This window comes from Conger conger, chromosome 11 (assembly GCF_963514075.1).
Source record: "Conger conger chromosome 11, fConCon1.1, whole genome shotgun sequence".
Classification (NCBI taxonomy): domain Eukaryota; kingdom Metazoa; phylum Chordata; class Actinopteri; order Anguilliformes; family Congridae; genus Conger; species Conger conger.
The window spans coordinates 6,059,891-6,068,580 of record NC_083770.1 but is presented as its reverse complement, the minus strand read 5'-3'; the positions used below and the strand labels follow the sequence as shown (position 1 = coordinate 6,068,580).

The 8,690-nt window shown below is 43.2% G+C and overlaps 1 protein-coding gene across 3 annotated transcripts; it reads left to right on the top strand.

Annotated features, from left to right (window-relative positions):
* The first annotated feature begins 1,469 nt into the window (after window positions 1-1,469).
* On the top strand, window positions 1,470-7,791 carry LOC133141058 (glycine N-acyltransferase-like protein 3). Of its 3 annotated transcripts, XM_061261435.1 has the most exons (7): window positions 1,508-1,527; window positions 1,622-1,732; window positions 3,135-3,239; window positions 5,674-5,781; window positions 5,931-6,051; window positions 6,175-6,307; window positions 6,563-7,791. In XM_061261435.1, exons 3-7 carry the CDS (start codon window positions 3,165-3,167, stop codon window positions 6,960-6,962), a joined length of 837 nt encoding a protein of 278 aa, XP_061117419.1. In that variant the 5' UTR covers window positions 1,508-1,527; window positions 1,622-1,732; window positions 3,135-3,164; the 3' UTR covers window positions 6,963-7,791. The 3 variants fall into 3 exon arrangements, with proteins under 3 accessions (XP_061117418.1, XP_061117419.1, XP_061117420.1); XM_061261434.1 differs by lacking the exon at window positions 1,622-1,732 and having other exon boundaries at window positions 1,470-1,527; XM_061261436.1 differs by lacking the exons at window positions 1,508-1,527; window positions 1,622-1,732 and having other exon boundaries at window positions 3,135-3,244.
* The last annotated feature ends 899 nt before the right edge of the window (window positions 7,792-8,690 follow it).

Genomic DNA, 8,690 nt, shown 5'->3' with positions numbered 1-8,690 from the left:
GTCCAGGGTTGGCTGGTCCTGCTTGGTTGAGGTGTCAGAGGAGGGTTGATAGATGGTAAGAGGACTGTGGTTCTTGTACTGGGGTGCTGCTCAGTTACAACAACCACATCATTTTCAAATGCCCTGGACGAGAGTGAATACACTGATTGCCATCTGAGCGTGTGTATGAATGGGTGAACGAGAAGCATCAATTGTACAGGGCTTTGGATAAAGGCGCTATATGAATGCCAATCATTTACAAACAAATTGTATGTAAATATATATGTAACATTTGTATTTTATTACACAAACATTAAAAATAAAAGTAACTTAATAGAATCACAATATTCTTGTTGCATTCACATTGTTCAGTATGGAAACAGAAATGCTCATCTGTAGAAAGAGCCCTTTTACTTTCCCTTCCTGAAACATCATCTTCATGACAGAATTAAATATGGCTTGATTGAAATGTATGTGTGGTTTTGAAACTTTCTTGTTGTCATTTTGATAGATTTAAGAGTGGCAAGTCTCCCCTGCATGGCAAATAAAATAAAACTAATGTGGGTTCAGAAATAGTTATGCGACAGTGATTTAGACAAGTTCCAGCAGAAATATTAAGATCAGAGCAGAGGAATTCAAAATGCTGGTGTTAATGGCAAAGTAAATATTGTTAGAGTGAGATGGGAAATTAGCCCTTGGGAATCCAGGCCTTTCTCCCTCTTTTTCAGTGGATGTTTGATACTTAGTATATGTAGGCCTATAAGGCACTATCAAGTGTTGCATATGTTTTTGTTCAGTACAAACTTGCCAGTTCTGTTATTTTGTCATTGATACCTGATAGCATACTGTATGAATAGCAAATGGACACAAATGCAAAGAAAAGTGAAAAACAGAAATTTAATATATTTACCAAAAATGCAGCACTGGCTTTGAAAAGCAGTCAGCAAAAAAACCCTGTATTGTATTTCAGTATGAGCTTTTCACAAAGCCAGAGAGGGCCTGCACACCTTGGTAGAGTTTTTTTGCAGGTGCAGCTTTTTTTGAGGTTAAACTTTTGAAAAAGTAAGGAAAAAGCGCAACACTGCTACTTTAGAGTCACCACTTTATTGGCAGATGTGCTGACGTTTCGGCACGAGGCCTTCATCAGAGTAACTTTGCCAGAAAATGGAGAGCTTCATTTATAGACATACAATAGGTAACACCCAATAGGGAGTCCCAACCAATGATTCAATCATTGATGTGAAAAGACATTAGGACATAAGGGCAATACATACATTGTTGAAAAAAGTCTTTACATCAATCACAAATTTACATCTCCAACTGTTAAGTTTGATGGACATGGTTATTTTTTTTTCTCAGTGTTTGAATAGAAAAAAGTATACAGATTTGCAGTCATGGAAAAATAAAACACATTGGTTCATGTGCAGCCAGTGGGACTTTAGGACCCAGGGGCGAATAGTAAGGGCTTAAATGACGAGGTGTGCATAGGGGCAGGATTCTTGCGTCATCAGTCAGCTGCTTAGCAAGGGGAGCGGAGTGGAAAGTGCGGTAAGTTGGAATTGTTTGGCATGCTGTTATACTAGGCCAGCATTAGCTGCCTTATAATAGAGTACGACGCTTATAAGTATGTGGGTTCTTGTAGATCACCGACGGACGAAGACAATCCGAGCATTGGCGTTCCGTGTGTTAAAGGGTGTGCATGTGCAGTCACCGGTAACTGAAGTACGGTGGAATTTTGTTGGGTTTAACGAGGGTAGGTACGCTTCCCATAAAGTGTGTGGTTTTTATGTGAGCCTTGGGATGGGCCGCAATGTGATTTTGCTATAGTTGGTTTCGTGGAATTTGCAGGTAAATAGAACGATTCTTAAATCTCCGCTAGTGATTCCCTCTTAATCGCAGTAAGGGGTGTATAATAAACAAAGCATTGAAGCGGTGCCCTGCTGTGCGCGCTGAGAATATTTATCTTGAATGTCTTTCAACAGATCGTGTTGGTGTTAAGAATGTTTGCCTAATTGCTACTGGTTGCGCGTCGTTTTTGCCATTTTGTTTGGACAGCTAGCCACTGTTTTCCCACATGTGAAGTTTGTATATGTTTATTTATTTATATCATGTCTATGAAAATAAGCTCTTTTAATCATTGATGGTTTTACTATTGACACAACTTGTTGTGTTTGGGCAGTGTGAAATACCAAGGGTGGCTGTACTATTGTAATCAACCATTATATGGGGGCAGTGTGCAATATCAAGTCTGGGACAAGGGGAGGTGCCAGTGGGCAGGTGTAATTTGGACAATTGTCTATCTAACTGATTCTTGGCACTTCATGCACTTTACTTGTTACTACATTACTTGTTCTAAATCTTAATTGGGCTTTGCTTGGGTTCTCATATTTAGTGGGCAGGGCTCGATGCTCAATGTGTTACGGGGACCACCCGTGTGGTGTGATTACGATTGGTGTGCATTGACCAAGCCTTTTATGGTTAACATGGTGTCACCTTGGTTGCGGTGCTTGGGGTGTTGAGTCACTGGGGAGCCCTGTACTTATTGTGGATCAAAAGTGGGTTGCCTGTCAATATTGAGCACTGGGGTGCTGCCCAACATTATTTATTGGTATCTTTCATATAAACTTGTGTTTATGCATGTACCCCTAATACACTGCTGTAAGTAAAGGTTGGTCCTCTACCCAACAAATATTTTAATTACTCTGAACGAATGTTATAAATAAGGTATTACTGTATTGCTTTTGATACATCAGCCTCCAATCGTTTCATTCATTTGAATAACACTAGCGTGGGGAGGGATATTTACTGTAGAGTATCAGTGGGTTCTCCCGTCCCCGCCAAATAGATGGGAGTGGCGTAATTATAACACATGGTGGTATAATGGAACTGGGTTATTGTAGCTAATGGCCACATACTTCGTAAAGTCTAGGGTGCCTAATACTTCTGCACAATACTGTAAATGAAACTTCATCATTTTGCCTGTCCCAGCCCACTATGACTAAACTTTAAATTACATTAGAATCCTTACAAAAACATATTATTTTGTAATATTGTGTGATTTCATAACTCATACCTGAAACATGTTTTTCCATGAGTAATTCCTTAAAGATTATTTTTTGGAAATGTTGTTAATATAGGCCATGCTTCTTTTCTAGGTTTTTAGCTGGATATCGTGTCTTGAAAAGATGAAGATTTTAAATAAGGCTGTATTACAACAAGCAGAAAAGGTTCTGCAGTCACACTTACCGAAAAGCTTCATGGTGAGGTATACATTTTTACATAATAGTAATATAGGATAAGCCATCCTAGTTAATAGTGTTTGAGCCTGCTGTATGAAGCATGCAGTCCAAACTTTTGGACTGTAGACTGTGGTTGTATAGTGTGTTGATACCCCAGTTACATATTCCATATGTAGAGGGAAGGATCCCCCCCGGTCATTAGACAGGGATATTCTTTATGACACACCGGCTGTCCCAGCCACGCCCTGATTAATGCTTTATAAAGCACCCGTATCACTGTATCACAGTATCACTGAACATTGAGCATAGGCCTTTGTAGATCAATTCCTCCACCTTGAATACGGTGGACAAATGCTTCCATTTCGATGGGCTGTTGCACACTGGAGTCTTAAAATACCATTGGAAGAAACAAAGGCTTAAGACAAAGCACTACCGCTGCACCATCTGGGAGGAATGACAGCAATCCATGGATTGGCGGAGCCTGTAATTCCCCATTCTCCTAGCTGATCTCATTGGCAATAGGACGGCAGTCTTGCAGGAAACCCAATTCAAGTCTGCCGACTCCATGGGCTCAAATGGAGCCTGCTGCAGTGCTCCTAGGACCTTGTCCAAGTCCATGGAGGGAACTGCGAGCCTCCTAGCATGAGCCTGGAGTCTGAGAACACCCTTAAGAAAGCACGTAATCAGGCTGCTGCAGTCTTCGAAACACTACTGGTCCCCAACCCAGCAAGCTTTGATAGCTGCAACTATAGCCCCAAGGGTAACAGGAGATTTACCTGCTTCAAGCTGTTCCTAAAGGAACACCAAAACCCGCTGGGCTGAGACAGAGGGTCCCGGTGGTGTGTTCCACACCAAGATGGAAACACTTGCCACCTATAGGAGTAGGCCATCCTAGTTGATAGTGCTTGAGCCTGCTGGGTGGTCTTCAACACAGACCCCGGTAACCCCAAGCTAAAAGCCCAGTCCTCTCAGGGGCCAGACATGGAGTTAGAGCCCCTGGGGAAATGGGTGGAACAGAATCCCTCCTGCCTGAGGCCACAGGTCTCTCCAGACCGGAATATACCACAGGATCCCATCCAGGAAGGCCAGGTTGGAGCTACCAGGATCACTCTTGCATCCTGTATCCACAGCCTCTGATGAACGGGTCTGAGAAGGCAGAATAGAGGGAAGGCATGAAGCAGTCTTGGAGGCAGTTGATGTGTTGAAAGCTAACAAGTCGTGCCAGATCTTCTGCACCACCTGGGGATGAAGTCTCCGGTCCCCATGGTAACCAATCCACCAACCAAACCAATCCACAGCAATATTCAGGGGACCTGGCACATGAACTGCCTCAAAGATTTCCAGAATGGCCAGATCCACAGCCCGTATGCTAGCTTTCATTAAGTGCGCATGGCTGCTCTGCCTCTTGATATATGCAGCAGTCACTGTGCTGTCTGTCATCACCAGTGCATGGTAGCCCTGTAAGTGTGGCAGAAAATGATGGAGAGCAAGAAAAACTCAAAAACATTTATGTGCTGAGATGCCCAATGGCTGGACACCCCCACCCCGTGTGCACTGCACCTCAGCTCTGATCTGCAGGGACTTCAGGGGGGATACTCCCAGCCCCAGGTGGCACCTTTGCACAGGGGGCATGTGCAGAAGGGTGAGTTGGATCACCTGGACCAAATGGATGTCCTTGAGATCCACTTTGGTGAACCAGTAGCCCACATTGATCAACTGGCGCACCTGAGAGCTAGACCTGGATGCAGACTAGCATCCTGTTTTGGGACAACAAAGTAGCCAGAATAGAACCTCTGATTACTCCTGCCCGTAGTACTTCCCTATGCTTGGGGGCTGACCGTGTGGAAAAGGTAGCCACCATGTCAGGGATGAGGCAGAACTGTAAGAGATAACCCTGGGTCCTGATGGAAAGGACCCAGGGACTCCCTCAAGTGAGGAGTGAATTGGTGATCCTAGTGAGCAGGCTGTCCATGGTCCTGCAGTTTCCCCAACACTGACAGAGGGGTAATATGAGCTGTCTTAACCTGATCTAAGGAGGGCAGCTGACCAGACCCGACTCTCACACCATTCTGCATATTTGCCAGCTAAGATAATGTTTTATGTTATGTAGCCCTATGTTCTAAAACCAGTCTAAATCAAATGGTCATCATGAAACCAGACTTGACATGGTCAGTTTTGGAAATGCTAGCTGATGAGCGCAGACATTCTAAAACTGTTAAGACTTTCTTCAAAACCGCCCTTTCTCGTCTCAAGTCGGCTGTTTGATGTAAACTGGGCTTTATAGAGCATTAATCAGGGTGCTGACAGCACAGTCAAAGGTGTCTGAAAGAATATCCATGTCTAATGATCAGGGGGGATCCTTCCCTCTACATATGGAATCTGTAACAGTGTGGATAGGTAGTTTTGGTATGGAAAGGAACTGTGAATAAGAACATTTTTGTATTTTGTCCTTTAGGTTTATGGATATCTGTTTGGTATGAATAGAAATAGACCACATACACTAGAGTTTGTTGTGGACTGCTGGCCTAATTTTAAAACCATCATTTGTCGACCGAACCCAAAGGTGAATATGTATTGCATGCATGTGTTCCGTCACTTTTTCTCTTTGTCAAGTCAATTTATTACCTTTACTCAATATGTAATCAATATGAATTCACATTACATGTGTCCATTGTCTGAGTAACTGATTATTTTTTTTAATGGCATGAACAGATAGAAAATTCCCTGCTTTATACTAAGGAATTGACTTTCTTCAGTACTGATGAGAAGGATCTTAAGAGAATGTTGATGGAAGACAACGTCTTAGACTGGAATAAATACTTCAAAATTGGGGGTACATAATTATACTCTTTATTCTTTTTTTTAACCTTTCTAGTCATTGCAACGATATTATTAGTTTTATTATTAGTGGCTGCAATGGTATCATTTAATTATGGGATTGTGTTCCTTTCCTGAGGGATTGACATCCGTCATGGCACCATGTTGAAGGCCATCTCCGCTGCAAAAGGAGTCACATTGAGACAGGGTACGATTGATCATATCTTGGAATTACAAGACCCAAGTCTCCTTCCTCAACTGAAACTGAGCAGGTACATTTGGGAAAATGGGGGGAACCGTCTTTGGATCTTCAAGTTTGGAAAGTTTGAGTGGAAGCCACCTTGTATTTTCCACTGGTGTTTTTGTTGAGATATTCATGGAACTGAGTGTCTTCTCATTAGCACAGAGCACTCCCTGTTAATGGGGGGTCAAGTCTCAGCTGAAGTTTACCTGACCATCAAAGTGAAATAGCCATAGTGGTCTTGATGTGTTTGAACAGCTCTGTCTGAACATGTTCTTTCCCGCAGAGATGTGGAGGCCAGGATCTCCTCCCTGAATGAATCCCATGTCGGTTTGGTGAATAAAACCTGGAAATTCGGAGGTGATGAAAAAGGTTTCCAACTAATCAAACATCTGATAAGCCACTTTCCCACATGTTGCATCACTGATGAAGAAGGCCGTCCAGTTTCCTGGCTGCTGCTGTGTGATTACTGTGCCACTGGGCTGTTGTACACTGTGCCAGAGTACAGGGAGAGGGGCTATGCCAAGATCCTGATGAGCACCATGGCAGCAAGGCTCCATGCCCAGGGTTTCCCTATGTACTGCAACATCGAGGAGGGGAACCAGGTCTCCTACAGGCTTGTTAAGAAAATGGGCTTGACTGAAGACCCCTCTTTCAGGGCCACCTGCTATGAGTTCAACTACTAAACCAGTATTTCTTCTTAGGAACATTACAACTGAACTCACCACCAAGGTGACTTTACTAATATACAATCAGTGAGCACTTTATTAGGTAGACCTGTACACCAGCTTGTTGGTGCAAATAAGAGCATACAGACATGGTCAAGAGGTTCAGCTGTTTCAGACTGTCATTGGTTCAGACCAAATGACAGAATGGGGAAGAAATTATCTCAGTGACTTTGACAGTGGAATGATTTTTGGTGCCAGACAGAGTTTGGGCAGCTGTTCCAACATCCAGTGAGCAGCTGTTCTGCGGACAAAAACATCTTGTTAATGAGATAGGTCAGAGGAGAAGGGCTAGTCAAAACTGACAAGAAGGTGACAGAAATGCAAATGACCACACATTACAACTGCATGGCATGCAACTCTGGTTCAGAGCATCTTTGAACACACAATGCTTCAAACTAACATCTAGGTGGATTGGTGACAGCAATAGAAGACCAATAAGTCTAATAAATACCTCATAAAGTGCTCACTGAGTGTACCTCTTTTATGTAGTTGTTTGCAATAGAGCACTGTCTGTGATTTATTAGTGCTTGACTCGCGGTTACTCAGCCTGTCCTTCAAAGTTACTCAGCCTGTCCTTCAACAATTTGAAGGTTACTTCAAATTGTTGAATTCTAAATAAGTTAGAGTTCAGGATATGAAATTCCCCAATTCTCAACCAATGAGCACAACAATTACACTCAGCCTTAAGTAAAATAAGTTTCAGTTTTTTTGCCATTCAAACTAAAGTCAAATTAAGTGTACAGTGTTCTTCACAAAGCTCAATCAATAAAGAACCACGTTCTTTCTTTGTCATGTTCTTCACTGTCTTAAAAAGAGTGGTGATGGCTGGTAGTGACCTGTGGTCTGATTTGCAGCTTTTCTCTGCACCACACATTAGACACACTTGGCCGGCCCTTCGGACCCCTATGCTGGGTTCGATTCCAAATTGGATGCTTTCTTCCGAGTTTGAGTTCTGAAATTATGAAAGGGGAGGGAACGATTGTATTCCTTTGCTCCCTTGTTGTTCCTCCCTCCCTCCCTCCAAGGGTATGAGATGCTTTCAGCAAGAAGGGATGTCTGTTGATCTATCCTCCCTTGCGTGCTTGTTGCATGTCACAAATTTAGTCAGGAAAAGACGGGCAAGACGGGAAGGGAATGTTTTTGCCCTCATTTTTCCTCCCTGCCCAGCAAGGGTCTGAATCCAGGCTTCCTGGAATGGAAAATTCAATCATGCAATATTCCCTGCATGAAGAAGCGAGGAGATCAAAAAAACAGTGCACTTTCAAATTGAAGAGGCAATATTTTTTGTAGGAGTTCAGGAGGTTTGGGAATAATTCATGAGTACATGTTGAGGAATGGGAGGGGGGATTATCCCGAGGTGAAGAATGAGTGATTGGAATGAGCCCCTGGACTTTCCACCACTGTTCACGGTCGGCAGAACCCCCTGTTGTGTTCTGGCACTTCTGGCACCATGTGTCAAGCATGGCAGGAGACTTGAAGGACACCTGTCAGACACAGGAAGAGTAACTTGAGTAACCCCCTCTATTGAGCACCAGCCATGGATTATGTGGATAACATGTCTGACCTCTCCCCCTACTGATGTTTGTGATAAACTGTGTTACATGACAAAACATCTTGCTAAGCACGAAGTGCAACACCCAATGCATGCTTGCCAAAGTATGCTACCTGACTGCCAATGAGGTTAGC

Bases quoted from the DNA above. Each gene is read 5' to 3' on its own strand.
- LOC133141058 (XM_061261434.1), top strand. From the start codon at position 3,165: ATGAAGATTTTAAATAAGGCTGTATTACAACAAGCAGAAAAGGTTCTG. The intron at 3,240-5,673 runs GTGAGGTATACA...TTTGTCCTTTAG, and splicing joins ACTTACCGAAAAGCTTCATG to GTTTATGGATATCTGTTTGG. The intron at 6,308-6,562 runs GTACATTTGGGA...TCTTTCCCGCAG, and splicing joins CCTCAACTGAAACTGAGCAG to AGATGTGGAGGCCAGGATCT.